Genomic DNA, 22,517 nt, shown 5'->3' with positions numbered 1-22,517 from the left:
TGGCTTCGGAGCGTAATACGCTTAGCCTATGAGACTGCTGGACAGCAGCCCCCTGAAAGGATTACAGCTCATTCTACTAGAGCTGTGGCTTTCACCTGGGCCTTTAAAAATGAGGCTTCTGTTGAACAGATTTGCAAAGCGGCGACTTGGTCTTCGCTTCATACCTTTTCAAAATTTTACAAATTTGATACTTTTGCTTCTTCGGAGGCTATTTTTGGGAGAAAGGTTCTACAGGCAGTGGTCCCTTCCATTTAAGTACCTGCCTTGTCCCTCCCTTCATCCGTGTACTTTAGTTTGGTATTGGTATCCCACAAGTAATGGATGATCCGTGGACTGGATACACCTAACAAGAGAAAACATAATTTATGCTTACCTGATAAATGTATTTCTCTTGTGGTGTATCCAGTCCACGGCCCGCCCTGTCCTTTTAAAGCAGGTCTAAATTTTAAACTACAGTCACCACTGCACCCTATGGTTTCTCCTTTCTCGGCTAGTTTCGGTCGAATGACTGGATATGGCAGTTAGGGGAGGAGCTATATAGCAGCTCTGCTGTGGGTGATCCTCTTGCAACTTCCTGTTGGGAAGGAGAATATCCCACAAGTAATGGATGATCCGTGGACTGGATACACCTCAAGAGAAATAAATTTATCAGGTAAGCATAAATTATGTTTTTTCAATGTGTTTGCTATCTGGAACTTATGAGTATCATTGTCCCAGTCCTGGAATTGAAACAGGGTCAGGGGTTTATTCCAACCTTTTTATCGTTCCAAAGAATAGGGGGATTTTTCATATATATCTTAGATCTGAAAACTTTAAAGTCTTAAAATTCCTACTTTCAAAATGTTAACAATTTGCACCATTTTACCACTGGTCCAGCAGGGTAAGTATATGTCAAAAAAAGATTTGAAGGACGCATACCTTTTACATTATGATTCACAATGATCATTACCAGTTTCTCAGGTTTGCCTTTCTAGACCGACACTGCCCCAGAAATTTTACCAAGGTTCTAGGTGCCCTGTTATCAGTGATAAGAGCTCCGGGTATCTCTACTTGGACAATATTTTTAAGGCAGCTTTTGGCAGGAAAGTCCTACAGGCTGCAGTGTCTGGTAAATAGGTGCCCTCCCCCCATTTTCTTGTAGACTCCCCAGCTTGGTTATTGGATCCCAGGTGCCTGATAAGGTAATTTCTTTCATGGGGACGAGAGTTCATGAGACCCACCCAGTTTTTATTTGTCTGTGTTTTTATGACAGTTCTATCTTGCATCTCAATTAGCCAACTTAACCTTTCCCGCTTTTCTGTCTTGGTTACCTGTTAGGTTGATATGGTCAGGGAAATAGGAGGGATCAAAAGCTGTTGGTATGTTGGGTATCTTTGCCTCCTCCTAGTGGCCAGGAGATGAATTCCATGTGTAATGTCTCATGGACTCTCACCACCATGAAATAAATGAATTCATCAGGTAAGCAAAAATGTGTTTCAAAGAAACCTTTCCTGCACACACCTACTCAAAATCATATTGTATATATATATATATATATATATATATATATATATATATATATATATATATATATATATATCTGTATGAGAAATAGTATTGTGGCACAGCCAAATGCTTCAGTAGAATGTCAGTCAACCATGAGTTGTACAAAATCAGCCTGTAGTGGCTAACATCTCAGAGATTCAATCAGAAAAAAACATAATTTATGTTTTCCCGATAAATTCTGTTATATATCCTAGGTTACAATATTATTTAATTAATCTCAGCAGTAACCTCCAACGTGTTATATATTTACGTAACAATATTTTTGTTTAATGGAATTATGAATATGAATAATCAATCATAAAATTATCGTCAGCAATATCTCCAATTAATATAGTGGAATTTGTCAATTCTCTCAAGTGAAATGTTATATAATCTCTATTGTGTATTCCAGAATGATATTGAGATCTCTAGAAATTATGACAATAAAATTATTCTAAACATTAATATTTAATCTCAAATTAAATTAATTCCTGAATTCTGATCAGTTAATCTTTATATACACTTTGATTATATTTATGTAGCAACTGAACATCACTTATGACCAGTTATATCTATCAATTGATCAACACAACTTTAAAATATTAAGCAAGCTATAGAGATATTTAGATTCATTACTATTCAATAGTTATTGATCCTGTAAATGGAAGAAATATTTATATTAATTAACCTTAACTCAAAATTAATTAAACATCAGATATTACCATTAAACTTACAAGCCAATTTGTAATTAGCCAGCAACACTTACTCCAATACCCGAATATGGACTACTTACTTAACAATGCTTTGTTAACAATCCTACCAAATCTTTCAATTCAAATCTTACCAAATCTCAATAAATCTAATAGAATTTCCAGAAAATATAAATAAGCTATTTTTAACCCAATATAATCTAATATACTTAACTTAAAGCCAGAGATTGTTACACAATACTACCAATTCAACATATACCAATTAATCTAGCATGAGAGAACTTCTTATTTAGCCACAATTAAACAAATTCTAAAATATATCACAATAACTACAAATAACTTATGACATTAAAATACATAAATCCTTTCTTAATAATAATATTTAACACTAGTACACTTACTACCCTGGTCTAATTAATATTAAATATAAGAATAAGATACCTTTTGATTTACAGCTACAGCTATACTGTGCTATAACAAATGTCTTTGCTAAGGCCTATTTAATATATAAAAGAAATTAAACGCACATACATTACCAGATAACCAAATTAAGAATTTCAGCTTCCAGATATTCTATTGGGCATACATTAAGGAATATTCCACTTATTATGCAAGGGTACAGGTCACAGAGTATCTCTTTTGTCTACAGAGAGTGTTCCAGCCAGGAGTCAGAGAAAGTATAGTCCCAAAATGTGTGTATCTCTCTTACAAAGTGAGACTGTCCCCCTTGCATAGAGTGAAAGCCTATATCAGTCATAAGCCACTCATTCATTCTCAAATCATTCCAATAGGATCTGGTTACACCCTTTGAGCCGGAGCTCACCTCTCATAGGTTACTTGTAATGCCATTCAATTTCCTTAAATTAATTTTCTCTGGCTGTAATTCCCATAGCGGACACCGGAGGGCAACATGAGTAGGAGTGTAGTTTCATTTCATATTTAAAATATTCCATTTCTCAATTACAGGGATATATATTTTTATCAAATGTCTATTTAATACACTCATATTTTATAGCTCAATAAACTATTTTGTCAATTTGATATGGTATTACTGTATTTAGTTTGCCTGAGCATGTGTATTTCAATTCCAAACATGAGTATATTGATTTAGTATTAGACATACATTATTTCTAATTGCATATCTGCTTACATATAGTACACATATATTCAGTGTGTGTCTCAATACAATTCTATTTAATATTTTAAGAGATGTATATAAAAGTCACATTTTGATGAGGGGACTTAAAAGGATTTTAATTTAATACTTTCAGTATGATATTAATAAATATATCAGTTCAATTAATATATTGGCATATATTGCATTTCCCAGTCACCATCTTATATCATATATGTAATTGGAAGTGAACTCTGTAGTAATTAATTATAAAGATATATTTATTGGATTCTCATTTCCTTTTAATATAAATATACTCCATATTTAGTACATCTCTTGGTAATGCTATTTTGAATGCACAAAAACACAGAAATGATATAATTCATTGGAGAACGTATTAAAGATGTATTCATTTCCAAACCTCATTGGGATCAGATTCTGGAATATAGCAAATGCTGTTTAGTTTGAAATACTGTCAAACATTTTAAATTTAATACAGATACATATTCACTTCATATTATATAAACATAGACAATCTCTTGGACTAATTTATTTACATTTATACCATACTGAGGTACAAATTCAATATCTGAAAGTTATCTAAGAATTTATTTTAGATATATATGAACTTTTCCCCCTATAATACCCAGGGCATTTGAAGCTGACATGGAATCTAGGGTTTTGTATATTTAACTCAGTATGGGACAATTAACATCTAGATAATAGATATTTATATGTTATGGCCATCCTGGAAATGTATCTCAAACTGCAGACTTCCGGTCTCTCTGACCACAGGGGTTCAGGGGATCTAATAGGAAATCTTATTACACAATTCCAGGCAGTGATAAAAAGTTTCTTTGAATTGACATTATCTCTTATAGATTAGGACAAATGTTCATTTCTTTTTGTTCTTTGAGGCATCCATCTGTATTTTAGTATAGCTAGGGGGAGGTCTGTGTCTGGGATGTAGTTTTAGGCCTGTTTAAATAGACCTGTACTTTACAATTTCAAAACATTTGTACCCAGGGTTAATATTTTAAGATAAATTAATTATGTATCTATATAAGGCATATATATCTTATATATATATATATATATATATATATATATATGTATGTGTGTATATATCTTATATAATGTCACTCAGCAATACCCTGACATAAATCCCCCTTTCCATTTTAAGATATGTGGGACACATGTATTGGAATGGACTGAAATCCAATGGTAATTATTGAGTGTACTGACAGTATGCATCATAGACAGTCTTACTACGAAGAGAGTCTGTTATTTTTCAATTCTCATATTTATGCTCGTTAGCTAGACCTTTTATCTATGCTTTAATCTTATTCAGCTATTAAACTATAACACTTCCTTAGTGTGCTTGGGGAAATGACCTCTCATTCTCCCTCTATGAGGAGTTGGGATCTAGGATGGCACGTTCGCAACTGATTCATATGGACCCATTTATCCATAAAAGTATCATTTTTAGGGATCCTAATTGTATAGGCAACTGCAGATATGTTGTCAGTAATGACAAAAGGACTTTTCCATGAGGGAAGAAACTTCCTCTCCTTGACTTGATCTCTTCCAAAGTTATAAAGATAAACTTTATCATTGATTTCATATTCCTTTTTGGAAGTCTTGAGGTCATAATAAGTTTTAGCAGCAGTTGCAGCTTTCTCTATGTTACTTTGGCAAATGCAAAAGCATATTGCAGATGCTTCCTTAAGTTTTCCACATATTGATGTGTAGTAGCAGCATTTATTAAGTTCTGGTCTGATGTATGGTACAGTAAATGTTGAGGTAGAACCATTCTTCTACCAGTCATCAATTCAAAAGGGGATATCTTAGTAGCACTACTTGGTGTGGCTCTTAATGCCATTAGGACTAGAGGTAATTTTACATCCCAGTCCTTACCTGCTTCGCTCACAAACTTTTTGAGTATTTTCACAATTGACTGGTTGTAACGCTCTGCACCACCACTAGAGGCAGCTCTATATGCAATATGGAGCTTTCATTTAACCCCTAGTATTTTCCACATTTTTGTCATTACTTCGCTGGTGAAGTGGGTCCCTCGATTGGATTCGATTCTCTGGGGTAAACCAAATCTGGAAAATACGTGGTTGATGAGCAATGCTGTGCATGTTTCAGCACTATTATTAGATGCACTGATGCACTCTACCCATTTGGTGAATAGGCATGTTACTGTCAACATGTATCTGTTACCTCTGGATGACCTAGATACTGGACCAATACAATCAATTTGTATATCTGACCATGGCATTACCATCCCCCTTTTCTGTAATGGCGCTCTATGCGTTGGCGAAGGGGTTGGAACTGTGGACAGATTAAACAACCTTGACAGTAGGTTTGAACATCCTTCAACATATGCTGCCAAAAGGCGTAGTCACGCAATATTTCATACGTTAATTTGGCACCACGATGGCCAGATGTCGAGGCATCATGTGCATGTTGAAGCATGAGACCCCTGAACTGGGTAGGTACAACCCATTGTTGAATACCTGTTTTGGAGGTTATAATTAACAAACCATCCTGTAATTTGAATTGTGATTTTGACTTCATTAAGATTCTAAGATCATCCTTACCAATAGTGTTATTCTTTGAGATGGGGTTGTTTTCAGGATTTTCTATATGTTTATAGAAAATACCTATAATGGGGTCTTCTTTTTGACTAGTGATAAGGTCCTCACTAGGAGAATCTAACTCTATTGTACCAGGTTAGGCTAATTTTTGTTGTTTAGCCTGGTTTCTGGAAATGGCTTTTACATTAATTGCACCCATTAAATGGTCAATATTAAGGAGCTCTCCAGTTATGGTTTATTGTTTGGCTAATAAATCTGCAAGATCATTGCCTTCCTTATCTGGACCTATAATCCTGGAATGACCCTTGGTCTTTTTCCAGTGTATGGTTAACCCATTGGAAACCACTAACTTATCAATTTTGCAGAACAACTTGCCATGTTTGACTGGTTTGTTGTTAGTTTTCTGCATACCATTTCTTTTCCAAGTTGGCAGGTATTCAACAAAACTGTCACGCACATAATTTAAGTCAATAATGAACACAAATTCATGAATATCTTGTTCAATAGCCATCTCAATGTTTTTTAGAACAGCAGTTAGTTCTGCAGTTTGACTGGATCTTGGTCCAATGTTGAATCCTACAGAAATACTTGTGAATCCATTTGCCTAAGCTATACCAATGCCAGCGACTAATCTGTGCTCATTATCAATAGTGGCATGGTAAGAACAACCATTTTACATATACAACCAAAAGCAGTTGCAAAAAAGTGTACACTTACAGCACTCGACTCCCTCACTTATTATTATAAGTATAGTGTGGTGTATGTGTGAGAAAAATAATAAACAAATTATTAAAACATCAAACTTTAATATTTTTTTTTTTTTTTTAAATGGGCACTCTTTAAAAACAACTAGAAAGCTAGATGGTTGTTCATTGTGTACTTGCCTGGAATTATTTTAAACCAGAATAAGTTATAGTATAAACTAGTCAGTTGGTCTTTGGGATACACCAGGATCATTTATGTGTGACCTGGTTCCTAAAAAGCCGCTGTATCCGGCAAAACATGTCAGGGGAAGGGGTAGTTGGGACCCCTCAATTTTAAATTGTCTAGTAGAACTTTTTGGTTGATAATTATTTGATATCTGAGCTGACGATGAACGTATACTCAGATTAGTCAGACCTTAACTTGGGAGCGTGACCACTGTAGTAACAGACTAAGATCAGAGGTCCTGTATGCTCTGGTTTCCTATTACAAACTTTAATTTTAACCCTGCAGTTATTTATATAGCCATACTGAATTTAAAATATTATTGAATTCATAATATCTTTTCCAAATAAGCAAAGGGGACGTACGGAGTAGTTACTGTTAATATAATATAAATAAGATTACTGGGTATTTATTATGCACATTTATGACTGATAATCAGCAGCAAATTATAGTCCACGGTTTATTAAATACTTTTGTTATGGCAAGATTGGTGTGCATATAACTGCAGGATACCATCCAATAAGAGCGTATGCTGTAATTTATCTGTATATAAGAATTAAATGTGATTACTGGGTGCCTAATACCTTTACATATTCAGCTAACAATTAGCAGGAAACTATATACCGCTACTCATGTGAATGCTTATACTGGGGCAAGATTTGTTTGCAAATTAACGCAAGCAACCATTAATAGCATTACATACTGTAATTTACTTGCAAAAACGGTTGTTGTATTATTGATAATGCTGTAAAAGGAAAATATATTTACCTAAATTCACTTAGCTATGTCACTATAGAAACTATTCTAGGTAAATCACCATAGAAGCCTTTTCAGGTGAGACACAGTGAACTTCAGTGCGTATACTAATAACATAATGTCTACCTACCATAGTAATTGCTGCAACTTGTATCTAATTTCTAATAACTACACTAATACTATATTAATTATATGGCCTTATATGGAACGTTATAAAAGTAAAAACATAGTTGCAATTTTATAATTCAGTTACAATATAAGCGGTATGAGTCAATACTAGCTCCTGGGGCTCACTCTATACAGTTACGAGGTATGTTATTCCCATAAGCAGCTATATCAACTCTGCTCAATTTTTTAACATCTGCTGTAACATTTGCAGTGGTTACTATAGAAAATATAGAATTTTGCTGTTTAGTATACATAATTGTAAATCAGGTTATCCAGGCCTTGTATTTTATAATTTGCTGTATTTACCACAGTTATTATCCAGTGATACAGAATTTGTCGGCTCTATACAAATAAATGATAATAATGATAATAACAGTACTATCCTAGGAGATATCATATTAATCCTCTTTTGCTATCTTAGAAGAGTCTATGGGGTACCCCATTAATAACATATTAAGTGTAGCAGTTACTGGCTTATTGCATCAATATTAAACATCTACTTAGTGTCAAGATGTTATGTGGTTTTACTGTCTGCACCAAACACTGCTAATATGTCCGACCAATAGTCTCAATAACTTTCGAATTATTAATTAATAGGAACCAGGTCACACATAGATGATCCTGGTGTATCCCAAAGACCAACTGACTAGTTTATGCTATAACTTATTCTGGTTTAAAATAATTCCAGGCAAGTACACAATGATCAACCATCTAGCTCTCTAGTTGTTTTTAAAGAGTGCCCATTTTTAACTAAGTAACAACTATTAAAGTTTGATGTTTTAATGATTTGTTTATTATTTTTCTCACACATACACCACACTATACTTATAATAATTACTGAGGGATTTGAGTGCTGTAAGTGTACACTTTTTTGCAACTGCTTTTGGTAGTATATGTAAATAAGTGTTTATATGTACATAGCACCTTAGGGCTACAATTATTGTCTATAATACCAGCTGTATATCAGTATTAGCCCATCCCAGTATATTACTTACTAGTAGTGCCATCATTTCTCATTCTCTTTTGAATGGTAAGAACAACCATCAACATATACCCAAAGTAATGTTTGACAATGGTCCTCATTGTATATTTTATATGGGGCAAGCAATTGTTCCTCCAGGAAATCATCTTCTATTAAATCTGCCCCATGATCTTTAGCAGTACAGTCATGGAGCTCAGCAAGCCCCTGTGCGACTGGATTCTTTTTATTTTGCTTATAGCGAATTTCTAAAGGCCAGCCTTGTAAGGAAAGAGTCCAAGCTGTTATGCAGCTATTGGACAGGTTCCCATCTCTTATTCTCTCACTTTGCAAATATAGCAAAGGCTGGTGGGCTGTTTCTGCAATAATTTTCTCGCCCTGTATATAGCTTTGTAAATTTTGTAAAGCCCATACAGTAGATAAGAGGGCTTTTTCGCAATCACTACATTTTATTTCCACTGGGGATAAAGTTTTACTCGCATAAGCAATGGATTTGCTTAGATTATCGTGTTTTTGGTATAAAACAGCACTCATGCTTATATCTGTGTAACCTGTCTCTAAGTAGAAAGGTTTACCACCTTCAGGGTAAGCTAAGCAAGGTGCTTCAGCTCTTCAGCTCTCTTATGGCTGTCTCTTGAGCCTCACTCCAGTGCCATACTACATCCTTCTTTAGAAGATGTAGCAGTGGTTTAGCCAATTCTGCATAATTATCAATACATTTGCGAGAATAATTTGTCATACCCAGGAATGATCTCAATTCCTTTAAGTTAGTTGGGTTCTTGGAATTTATTATGGCTTCAACCTTTTTCTTCTGAGAATTTAACCCTTCAGAAGTAACGAGCGTGGCACCATTGGGCTTTTTGTAGGGATAATTTGACACCTGCCCTTTTAAGTTGGCTGAGGACATGTTTAAGCTCTGTGATGTGTTTTTCAAAGTCTGTGCTTTTGATAAACACATCATCAACATAAGATAAGGTCCCCCTTTCTAATACTGAAAATTCATGTCCTGAATTTATGTATCCAAGCGGAAGTCTTTGAAATGCTTATTGGACCTTCTATATGGCACAGGCAATCCAAACATGTACACCCGTTTGTTTAGCTGTCTTAAGTCAGCACACAAACACCATTGTCCATTGGGTTTAAGAATACCTAGAATAGTATTATTATAAGAGCTGTGCACTTGTCTGATGATACCCCTTTCTTCCAAGTTCTTTATGATTTCTGCAAGCGAATCATAGGAGGCTAAAGGAAGCCTGCATTGTTTAAAGGGATACTAAACCCAAATGTTTTCTTTTGTGATTCATCTAGAGCATGCAATTTTAAGCAGCTTTATAATTTACTCCTATTATCCATTTTTCTTCATTCTCTTGCTATCTTTATTTAAAAATTAAAAAAATAAATGTATCCACCAATCAGCAAGAACAACCCAGGTTGTTCACAAAAAATGGGCCGGCATCCAAACTTACATTCTTGCTTTTCAAATAAAGATACCAAGAGAATGAAGAACATTTGCTAATAGGAGTAAATGAGAAAGTTGCTTAAAATTGCATGCTCTATCTGAATCACAAAAGAAAAAATGTGGGTTCAGTGTCCCTTTAACAAATACAGTTGGTGAATTAGGTTCTGTTTGTATTCTTGCAATATGTAGGTCTGTAGTCCCACAGTCATAAGAATCCCTAGCAAAAATGTTAGTTGGCGGTCATCATTAGCTAAGGAGATTTGCTCTTCAACTATTTGCTGAAATCCAGGAAAGATTTCAGGCTGTCCTATCTCATAGGCTTCTTGAAGCCTAGAGGTGAGGTCCCCTTGATTATAATTTACATTACCCACATGATTCTGGATATTTGGATATTCTTGCTCTATGATCGGTTGATCAAATACCAGGGAGGCTTCTTCAATTTTACAGGTGCCTTCCTCTGAGCTGAAAGGATAAATAGACTGAATTGATCCTTTTGGCATAGATGCAAAGGATTGTTCTTTAAACTGTTCTTCAGTTAAGTACCTTTCAAGAATTAGCCCGATTACATTATTCTGGAATCCAAAAGTGTAATAACTGGATTCCAGATCATATCCTAAGGTAGTTCCCTTGGATAAGGTGATCCGGTGGGGTCATGTTATGCACGATAACATGTATTGGAATAGTTCCAATATTTACCATAGGAGTATGGGTCATGGTTATACTCATATTTTGCATTCTCTGGGAGATGCAAATTAGCGCTTCAGAAGTTTTTAACTTCTGACCCCTTTTTACCTGTAAGGGTAAGAGAAATGTATCAGCCCCAGCAGGGATTACAATATCATTTTCATCCTGAAATTTTTTAGGGTCCCCTTTCAACCTGCTCTAGAGGCAAAGGTTAATCAAATCTATTTGCATGGCATATCTATGCAATAGATCATTGCCAATGTATTTTTGATTATGGGGATTATTTAAAACAGGTGTTTCGCTGATTTATTACCTATGGAGATAGATAAGAAACATTTAGCTGTAATGTTATAGCTTTCAGAGTTATCATCTCGGTCATAGACCCAGTGATCTTGGGGACAAAGATATTTAATTACTTTAGGTTCAGCTATCTGCACCAATAAACCTTCACTTATATAGCTAGCTTCCTGTTTTAAGTTTAATTTAGCATACTTGGTTTTTCCAAGGTCATGCACTTACATAGGGATAGATATATGATCGTTAATTTTCTCAATTTCTGCAAGGAATTGGGAGTAATCGCCCCCTTTAGAGATATTGTTAATACATCGCCATCTAGGGAAATATTGGCTATGTTCCCAGGCGAAAATTTAATGGTATGACCATCAGAGCCACTTAGGGGAGTCTGATCATCTATTTGTAGGACAGCTATTTCAGGTACAGAGCTATTCCTGAAATGAACTTCGACAGCATCTGGCTTCTCTTCCACCACGTCACAGTTATGTCTGGTGTGAGGTATGCTGGACCGCTCATAATTAATAGGTCTTTTAACTTGTGACCAAATAATAATATTTATGCAGTCAATTACGGTACTTAAGAAGATTAATACCAATTATTAAATGATCATTTGTCAGATCCAGTATAATGACAGGGTGTCTTATTACTCTGTTTCCCAGCTTAAGCTTTAACCATTCAGTACCCCAGACTTTGAGAGAGTCACCCCCAAAACCTATTAATGAACCATCAAATTCCCTGAGCTTAGGCTTTTGGGGCGTTGGCTCATTTAGATGTGTGTAGTATCTGTGGGATAAACTAGTTGCCTGAGATCTAGTATCAATTAATCCCATGATAGGGTTGGTATCTGAATCCTGGAGCTCAGCTAATACATAATATCTCTTTGCAGTTTCTACCATTTCACACATAAAATTGGCATGTTTATACATTTGTGGGCTTCGCCACAAGTTACCTGAATTAGCCACATTACCTGATACGGCATAATTCTTACCCACCGTCTCCTCTGTAATAGGAATAATGGGTTTCCTGCGTATTGCATCACAGTCAGGGCTCCCTTCTCCATGTGAGGATTGCTTTGCACGTCAACCTGTGGGAATAAGGCTAAGGGAGAACTGCAAAAGAGGATAATTATTAGTATTTCCAGACTAGGGACACCTGTCATTAGAGTCAGGCTTTCTATTGCTGGGTTGTAGGGAGAGAATTTTATTAGTATCATTATTAACATCCATTATCCCATTTGGTACTTCTCTCCTCCCAGATAATATCTGAGAATTTATGACTGTGCCTTTGGCGTGTTGTTGGCCACTGGTGGTACTCCTAAAAAATGATTATTAGCTTGCTGAGCCAAGCTAAGCTTAACTCTTATTAGCAAATTGTTCAGATAATTTAGTCAGCTGGGTACCTAGTTGACCGACTTGATTATATAAGCCAGTGTTTCTCAACACCCTGCCATTTTCGGAATCCACCTGGATGCAGCAAGCAAACGGAGCATTACAAAAGCAACAACTAACCGCCCGCATCAAGTATTAAAAAAAAACTAAAAGCCTGCATCAAGTATTAAAAAAACAACTAAAAGCCTGCATCAAGTATTAAAAAAAAAACTACTACACGAAGTATTAACCCATACACCGCAAACCCCCACATTGTTAAATAATAAAGTAATTAACCTCTTCGGTGGATTCTTTCACCACCCTGCCATTTTCGGAATCCACCTGGATGCAGCAGGCAAACAGAGCATTACAAAAGCAACAACTAACCGCCCGCATCAAGTATTAAAAAAAAACTAAAAAAAACAACTAACCGTCCGCATCAAGTATTAAAAAAAAAAAAACTAACCGCCCACATCAAGTATTAAAAAAAAGCACCTCATACACGAAGTATTAACCCATACACTGCAAACACCCACATCGCTAAATAATAAAGTAATTGACCCCTTAATCACTTAACAGTCAGCCACCCACATCAGAATACACCTAATTACTCTATTAACCCCTAAACCGCAAAACCCCTACATCGCAATAAACCTATTTACCATATTAACCCCTAAACCGCAAAACTCCCTTATCGCAAACTCCCACATCGCAATAAACCTAATTAACTTATTAACCCCTTAAACCGCCAAAACTCACAACGCAAATTACTATTTAAATAACTAAGTACCCTAAACTAACACCCCCTAGCCTAACATCCACTTAAATTAACCCAAATTAACTAAACTAATACATTCTAAAGTTACAACAACAAAAAAACTAAGTTTACAAAAAATGAAAAAAGGCTAACATTACAGAAACTAAAAAATCAAATGACCAAATTTAACAAAATTAAACCTAATCCCTATGAAAATAAAAAATCCCCCCCAAAATAAAAACACTCCCTACTCTAAGAATATATTACCAGTAGCCCTTAAATAGGCTTTTTGCAGGGCATTGCCTGAAGATAATCAGCTCTTTTACAAAAAATACGCAAAGTCCCACCTAACAGTAAACCCCCACCCCCCATACCCCCCAAAATAAAAGAACCTAACACTAAAAAAACTAAACTACCCATTGCCCTGAAAAGGGCATTTGTTTGGGCATTGCCCTTAAAAGGGCATTTAGCTATTTTACTGCCCATACCTAATCTGAATAAAACAACCCCCCCCCCCCAAAAAAAAAAATAATAATTAAAAAATCTAAGTCTAACCCCCTGGTTGCTACTCACCGTTCCTGAAGTCCAGCGGAGAAGGTCCTGTTCCAGGCAGTGAAGTCTTCTTCCAAGCACGACCTCTTCTTCTTCCAGGAACATCCTGTGCGGAGCGGAGCTGAAGACTGAAGACCGATGACCGCAGAGCTGAAGACCGGCGACCCTGGAACTGAAGACCGGCGACCACGGAGCCATCTCTGCCGTACACTGAATAGTGAATTCAAGGTGTGATTTAAGATGGCGTCCCTTGAATTCCTATTGGCTGATTTGATTCTTCAAATTCAAATCAGCCAATAGGATAAGAGCTACTGAAATCCTATTGACTGTTTAAATCAGCCAATAGGATGAGAGCTACTGAAATTCTATTGGCTATTTAAATCAGCCAATAGAATTTTAGTAGCTCTCATCCTGGAACTGGACCTTCTCCGCCGGACTTCAGAAACGGTGAGTACCAACCTGGGTGTTAGAGGGTTTAAGGGTTTTTTGGGGGGGTTTGTTTTATTTAAATTAGGGATGGGCAGTAAAAGAGCTAAATGCCCTTTTAAGGGCAATGCCCAAACAAATGCCCTTTTCAGGGCAATGGGTAGTTTAGGTTTTTTAGTGTTAGGTTCTTTTATTTTGGGGGGTTTTACTGTTAGGGGGGGACTTTCTGTATTTTTAATGTAAAAGACCTGTTTATCTTGGGGCAATGCTCTGCAAAAAGCCCTTTTAAGGGCTACTGGTAGTTTATTCTTGGAGTAGGGGGTGTTTTTATTTTGAGTGGGCTTTTTTATTTTCATAGGGATTAGGTTTAATTTTGTAAACTTTGGTAATTTGTTTTTTTATTTTCTGTAATAGATTTTTTTTTATTTTCTGTAACTTAGGTTTAATTTTTGGGGGTTAGACTTCGTTTTTTTTTTTTAAATATATATTTTTTTAGATTAGGGATGGGCAGCAAAAGAGCTGAATGCTCTTTTAAGGGCAATGCCCATACAAATGCCCTTTTCAGGGCAATGGATAGTTTAGTTTTTTTAGTGTTAGGTTTATTTATTTTGGGGTGTTTGGTGGTAGGTGGGTTTTACTGTTAGGGGGACTTAGAATTTTTGGTAACCGCAAAAGAGCTGTTTAACTTAGGGCAATGCCCTACAAAAAGCCCTTTTAAGGACTGTTGCTAGTTCAGCAATAGATTAGGGGGTGTTTTTATTTTGGGGGGAGGTTATTTTCATAGGGATTAAGTTTTATTTGTTTATTTATTTCTGTAGTTCAATTATTTTTTTTATTAACAACACAGACTGAGAGGGGAGAAGGAGAAAATGAGTGAGGAGAGAAAGAGCAAATGAGAGAGGAGAGAAAGAGCAAATGAAAGAGGAGAGAGGGGAAATGAGAGAGGAGAGAGAGAGCAAATGAGAGAGGAGAGAAAGAGCAAATGAAAGAGGAGAGAGGGGAAATGAGAGAGGAGAGAAAGAGCAAATGAAAGAGGAGAGAGGGGAAATGAGAGAGGAGAGAGAGAGCAAATGAGAGAGGAGAGAAAGAGCAAATGAAAGAGGAGAGAGGGGAAATGAGAGAGGAGAGAAAGAGCAAATGAAAGAGGAGAGAGGGGAAATGAGAGAGGAGAGAAAGAGCAAATGAGAGAGGAGAGAAAGAGCAAATGAGAGAGGAGAGAAAGAGCAAATGAGAGAGGAGAGAAAGAGCAAATGAGAGAGGAGAGAAAGAGCAAATGAAAGAGGAGAGAAAGGGGAAATGAGAGAGGAGAGAAAGAGCAAATGAGAGAGGAGAGAAAGAGCAAATGAGTGAGGAGAGAGGGGAAATGAGAGAGGAGAAAAAGAGCAAATGAGAGAGGGGAGAAAGAGCAAATGAGAGAGGAGAGAAAGAGCAAATGAGAGAGGAGAGAAAGAGCAAATGAGAGAGGAGAGAAAGAGCAAATGAAAGAGGAGAGAAAGGGGAAATGAGAGAGGAGAGAAAGAGCAAATGAGAGAGGAGAGAAAGAGCAAATGAGTGAGGAGAGAGGGGAAATGAGAGAGGAGAAAAAGAGCAAATGAGAGAGGGGAGAAAGAGCAAATGAGAGAGGAGAGAAAGAGCAAATGAGAGAGGAGAGAAAGCAAATGAAAGAGGAGAGAGGGGAAATGAGAGAGGAGAGAAAGAGCAAATGAAAGAGGAGAGAGGGGAAATGAGAGAGGAGAGAAAGAGCAAATGAGAGAGGGGAGAAAGATCAAATGAGAGAGGAGAGAGGGGAAATGAGAGAGGAGAGAAAGAGCAAATGAGAGAGAGTCCAATTGTCTTTACTTTATAAATAATGCGATGCTCAGGAAATTCTATCCAAATTAAAACCGTTATGTTTTTAGCAGCTTTAGAAGTTTATTTAGTGTGTTTCTGAACAATAATTTGATTATCAAAAAATACAAACAACATAACCAAGCCTAGCAAAGGTTTTGATTGAGTCGGGTTGACATAAGATCTACAAGTTACTAAATTCAAGGGTTCACTTACTATTTCCAGCCTGCACTGTGAATAATTACGCAATGTTTTTAATAAAAAAAAAAAATAAAGTACAACTGTTTGTGTGTTATTAGTTTAGTCAGATTGTGTTTGTCTATAATAGTTACTTAGATGATGACCAGACCATATTGTATGAGTAATCAAAACAGAAATCCAGGTAATTCCAAAGGGTTCACAAACTTTTTCTTGCAACTGTAGGTTGGGCTACACTTAATTCAAATTTAAATTTGAGTCCAATTGTCTTTACTTTATAAATAATGCAATGCTCAGGAAAGTCTATCCAAATTAAAACAGTTATGTTTTTAGCAGCTTTAGAAGTTTATTTAGTGTGTTTCTGAACAATAATCTGATTATCAAAAAATACAAACAACATAACCAAGCCTAGCAAAGGTTTTGATTGAGTCGGGTTGACAGTTTTATTTTTGGAACACATGGCATTAGTTTTATTTTCAAGTAACTTACATACAGACATTAAATTAAATTGTTTTTACTGGATTAAAATAAATGTACATTCTAATTTTAATATAGCATACTATTTAAGTTTCTATCTGTTTATTGTGAAATAAGGTCACGGTCTATGTTATTGTAGTTATACGGACATATATGGTATTTTGGCTTATTTATTTTTTTATTAACAGATCAGTTACCGTAACTGTTCCTCAGAGTGACACTTTTAGGTTGTTTTTGAATTATATTACAAATGCAAATTACTTATTTAACAGTTAAATGTTAATTATTACTATTTATATTTACATGGTTAAACACATGTGCTGGGATAGAAAGGGTTAATCCCATTTATTTTTGAAGCAACCTAGAATATTTAAGACAAAGAATGTCAACTACAATTTACTAGCAAGTCACGTTATTTGTTTCTTTCCTTCTTATTTACACATGAAAGCTTCAGGGCAACTGGGACCTTTCACATGCAGCTCAGATTATTCCTTTGACAGTTCAGTGATGAACGTTCACAAAACAATTTAAAGCTCACATTGAAATGTAATTAATGATGAGACGGTGCTGTTGAAAATCTTTTTTTTTCCGATCCTTTTGCTTATCAAAAGCTCAGGGGGGAATTATTTATTCCATGACAGAAAATATTTTTTTACTGTTGAAATACTTTTCCTGTGCTCTCATATCTCCGCTTCCGCTAGTAGGCTGATTGCTATATGAATAATGAAGCAGAGACTGTGAGTGAAGAGGAAAGATTTAAATATTTATTATTTTGGTATCCATTGATAATCTTAGATCTTTAAAACCTAATACAAAAAAAAAAAGAATGTTATTTTTTCACTGAGGATACAATGGTTTATGTGATATTAACTATTGCTGGGCCCCTGTGTACAATGTATAACAGTGACAATAATGTGATTTCAATGTGTGAAGAAAGGTTATGCAGTTAATAAAAATAGTAAAAAAAAGTAGCCAGTATAAAATTACGTGCACCATTGTATTCTGATGAAAAATACTTTCTTATATTATCATAACCTATTTAACAATATCTTCTTTTATAAGTAATACAGAAAAAAAGGTTTTGATATCCAATTAACTCAATATACTCTATATATCTGTCCCTATTTTATACTTGTTTCATACCCACTCTGGAGTTCTCTCTCTCTCTGTCAGTCTGTCAGAAAGAAGAGTAGGAGCTGTGCATGTGAGCCAATCAGTGCCAGCCACATCACCTTTTTATTCTTAAAATAAGATTATAAAGACCTTAACACATTAGTAGTGTTTGTGCTCCACTAAAAATAAGTTTTTCCTATACACTCTGTCTTCATTAAAGGGACAGTCAACACCAGAATTTTTGTTGTTTAAAAAGGCAGATGTGTCTTTAGGGCAGATGTATCTTTAAGGCAGATGTGTCTATAGGGCAGATGTTCTGTTGGACAGTCCAGCAGCTATTTACCTTACACTACAAATGTGTCAGTAGCTTCTTACAGGAAGGTGCAAAAGCTTTCATCCAGCAGTGATGTCTTCTAGCAATGCAAGTTCCAGCCATCTCAGGGATTCACATTACAAGAACAGAGAATTGGGAGGTGGATTATATCAGCCACCATAGAATTAAAGGGGCATAATAAAAGTGCTATAAGAAAATGCTCTCTTGTGTTAGAGCATTTTGTTATTGCACTGTTAGTTGTCTGCATAAGGGTTAAACACAATTAATGTCAGCTCCAGAGCAGCAATGCACTACTGGGAGCTAGCTGAACACATCTGGTATGTGTGTAGCTAACAATCAGCATTGCTGCTCCCGGACCTATTTAGGTATATTTTTGAACAAAGTATATCAAAAGAAATAAATATAGTTGTAGAATATATTTAGAAATAGAAATGTATACAGTACTGAACAGCTTTACTAATGTGTTGTTGGTACTGTGTGCTCACGATGCTAGAATTAAACATGTACAGCACAGAGAGAACTATAGTGTCTATACAAATCCAATAATAAAGAGCCATAAAAAAACACTTTATACATAGCACAAAGCTGACAAAACTCACTTTGTTAAAACATAAAAGCCACGGATTGTGTACAAATTAAATATATAGGAGATTCCTGGGTGTGCTATGGGAATAACCTGAGTAAAGCTCTTTTAATAAGCTCCTTAATAATAAAAAGTGTTTATTTTGTTCACAGATGGTTATTCATATGAAAGAAAAGCAATTGAGAATTGGATTTCCACACAGAAGAGAACAAGCCCCATGACTAACCTACCCCTTTCCACACTTCTGCTCACACCGAACCGGACGCTGAAAATGGCGCTGAACCGCTGGTTAGAAGCCCAGTGACTTATGGATACAGACATTAAAAAAATCCCACATCAAGATCTTATAAATCATTTAAAGGCAGACCTACTGCGTAATCATATTCCAACCAATAAAGGCTTAAAATGATATTTCTGATTAATCAGTACAAGAATAAATCATTTTATAAAGCTATTTGTATTGATATCTGATCACTTCCTGAACCTGCAGAAATCCAGCAAAGGTAAAAGAAATGAAGATCTCATTTTGCAACCTGGTGCCTTTTAAAGTGATGGTAAATTTTATTGTGCATTAAAGTATATGCTGCATCTATGCACATTAAAGAATATTCTGCATATATGCAAAAAATATTAATTAAGGATGCGCTCCAACATTGATTGAAATTCATGAATGAAGGTACAGTTCATTTTTTGCATAGATTCAGACTATACTTTAATGCAGATTAAAAGGGATATGAAGGGGGCGTGGCTGCATGTCCTAGTTTAACTACCCTCTATGTTTAGTGCTAGTAATGGTTGTCAATATATACTATAAGAGAGTCCATGTATAATATGCTTATATCCTGATACACTCCTTTCACCCCTGTAACTATCCATTAGCGATTTTCTACAGAGGCATCTGTTATCACACTTCATTATTCGAGCCTTATACCTCATAAATATTAATGCAACGGACTGATGAATGGTTCACTTTTGCAGATCATACCTCATAGACGCTCATTAAAAGCAATTAAGGATGAGTCAGTTTCTAATTGTCAGACATGTATCATCAGGTCACCTTTAACGGTTATAGATATACCAGAGGACCCAAGACTGCAGTCACTTTATAGTCTCCAGACTCATTAGAACCAACATCAGATAAGCCTAGGGTACATTTATGATTTTGGAGTAGGCACTCTATGACTTCTTAAAGAGCTGTTAACACTATAGCTTAGTACTCTGATATGCTCCACGCACTACTGAACTCTACATTGTTCGTTTGGAGTCTAATTGATAATGTAATCCCTAACACCCAATGATGTGTTGAATATCCTGTCTCCGTTCCTAACTAAACTTACCTACCATATGGCTCTAATTATTATCCATGCCACAATACAGGGAGTGCAGAATTATTAGGCAAATGAGTATTTTGACCACATCATCCTCTTTATGCATGTAGTCTTACTCCAAGCTGTATAGGCTCGAAAGCCTACTACCAATTAAGCATATTAGGTGATGTGCATCTCTGTAATGAGAAGGGGTGTGGTCTAATGACATCAACACCCTATATCAGGTGTGCATAATTATTAGGCAACTTCCTTTCCTTTGGCAAAATGGGTCAAAAGAAGGACTTGACAGGCTCAGAAAAGTCAAAAATAGTGAGATATCTTGCAGAGGGATGCAGCACTCTTAAAATTGCAAAGCTTCTGAAGCGTGATCATCGAACAATCAAGCGTTTCATTCAAAATAGTCAACAGGGTCGCAAGAAGCGTGTGGAAAAACCAAGGCGCAAAATAACTGCCCATGAACTGAGAAAAGTCAAGCGTGCAGCTACCAAGATGCCACTTGCCACCAGTTTGGCCATATTTGAGAGCTGCAACATCACTGGAGTGCCCAAAAGCACAAGGTGTGCAATACTCAGAGACATGGCCAAGGTAAGAAAGGCTGAAAGACGACCACCACTGAACAAGACACACAAGCTGAAACGTCAAGACTGGGCCAAGAAATATCTCAAGACTGATTTTTCTAAGGTTTTATGGACTGATGAAATGAGAGTGAGTCTTGATGGGCCAGATGGATGGGCCCGTGGCTGGATTGGTAAAGGGCAGAGAGCTCCAGTCCGACTCAGACGCCAGCAAGGTGGAGGTGGAGTACTGGTTTGGGCTGGTATCATCAAAGATGAGCTTGTGGGGCCTTTTCGGGTTGAGGATGGAGCCAAGCTCAACTCCCAGTCCTACTACCAGTTTCTGGAAGACACCTTCTTCAAGCAGTGGTACAGGAAGAAGTCTGCATCCTTCAAGAAAAACATGATTTTCATGCAGGACAATGCTCCATCACACGCGTCCAAGTACTCCACAGCGTGGCTGGCAAGAAAGGGTATAAAAGAAGAAAATCTAATGACATGGCCTCCTTGTTCACCTGATCTGAACCCCATTGAGAACCTGTGGTCCATCATCAAATGTGAGATTTACAAGGAGGGAAAACAGTACACCTCTCTGAACAGTGTCTGGGAGGCTGTGGTTGTTGCTGCACGCAATGTTGATGGTGAACAGATCAAAACACTGACAGAATCCATGGATGGCAGGCTTTTGAGTGTCCTTGCAAAGAAAGGTGGCTATATTGGTCACTGATTTGTTTTTGTTTTGTTTTTGAATGTCAGAAATGTATATTTGTGAATGTTGAGATGTTATATTGGTTTTACTGGTAAAAATAAATAATTGAAATGGGTATATATTTGTTTTTTGTTAAGTTGCCTAATAATTATGCACAGTAATAGTCACCTGCACACACAGATATCCTCCTAAAATAGCTATAACTAAAAACAAACTAAAAACTACTTCCAAAACTATTCAGCTTTGATATTAATGAGTTTTTTGGGTTCATTGAGAACATGGTTGTTGTTCAATAATAAAATTAATCCTCAAAAATACAACTTGCCTAATAATTCTGCACTCCCTGTAATGTTTACCCCAGCCTATCCCAGTTGAGCGGTTGGTTGTCATACCCCTAAATCCAAGGAGATAGTATCTTATTATCATTAAGGGTTCTCTCACATTAAGTTACTTACATAGTTGTAGATTATCATTACTACTTGATCTACATAAACCACAATTTCTTCTATAAAGGTAAGACGAGTCCACGGATTCATCCTTTACTTGTGGGATATTATCCTTCCCTACAGGAAGTGGCAAAGAGCACCACAGCAGAGCTGTCTATATAGCTCCTCCCTTAGCTCCACCCCCAGTCATTCTCTTTGCCTACTCTAAGTACTAGGAAGGGTAAAGTGAAAGAGGTGATAAAATATTAGTTTTTAATTTCTTCAAGCAAGAGTTTGTTATTTTAAATGGTACCGGTGTGTACTATTTACTCTCAGGCAGCAGATGGATGAAGACTGCTGCCTGGAGGATGATGATCTTAGCATTTGTAACTAAGGTCCATTGCTGTTCCCACAGAGGCTAAGGAGTACAGGAAACTTCAGTGTGAGGAACGGTTTCATGCTATGCAGCAATGAGGTATGTTCAGTCATATTTTTCTGGAGAGACTGTGTATTTCAGAAAGGCTAACATTATACCCAAGAGGGTAAGGGTAAGCAGTAATCCTAGAGCTAAAAGAAGGGCATTACTTAGCTTGTATATGGGGCCAATTACTAATATGGTTGACACTGAATGACAAATGTTTGTGAGCAA

The 22,517-nt window shown here is 36.3% G+C and overlaps 1 protein-coding gene across 2 annotated transcripts in view; it reads left to right on the top strand.

Moving 5' to 3' along the window:
* WDSUB1 (WD repeat, sterile alpha motif and U-box domain containing 1) overlaps positions 1-19,306 on the top strand; it is a 309,582-nt gene extending 290,276 nt beyond the window's left edge. For both annotated transcript variants that reach the window (XM_053698334.1, XM_053698333.1), the window contains one exon: positions 19,005-19,306. In XM_053698334.1, coding sequence (XP_053554309.1) covers positions 19,005-19,156 — 152 coding nt within the window. In that variant the 3' untranslated portion in view covers positions 19,157-19,306. The remainder of the gene's footprint in view (positions 1-19,004) is intronic.
* The last annotated feature ends 3,211 nt before the right edge of the window (positions 19,307-22,517 follow it).

This window comes from Bombina bombina, chromosome 1 (assembly GCF_027579735.1).
Source record: "Bombina bombina isolate aBomBom1 chromosome 1, aBomBom1.pri, whole genome shotgun sequence".
Taxonomy (NCBI): Eukaryota; Metazoa; Chordata; class Amphibia; order Anura; family Bombinatoridae; genus Bombina; species Bombina bombina.
This window is presented reverse-complemented; position numbering and strand designations above follow the sequence as displayed.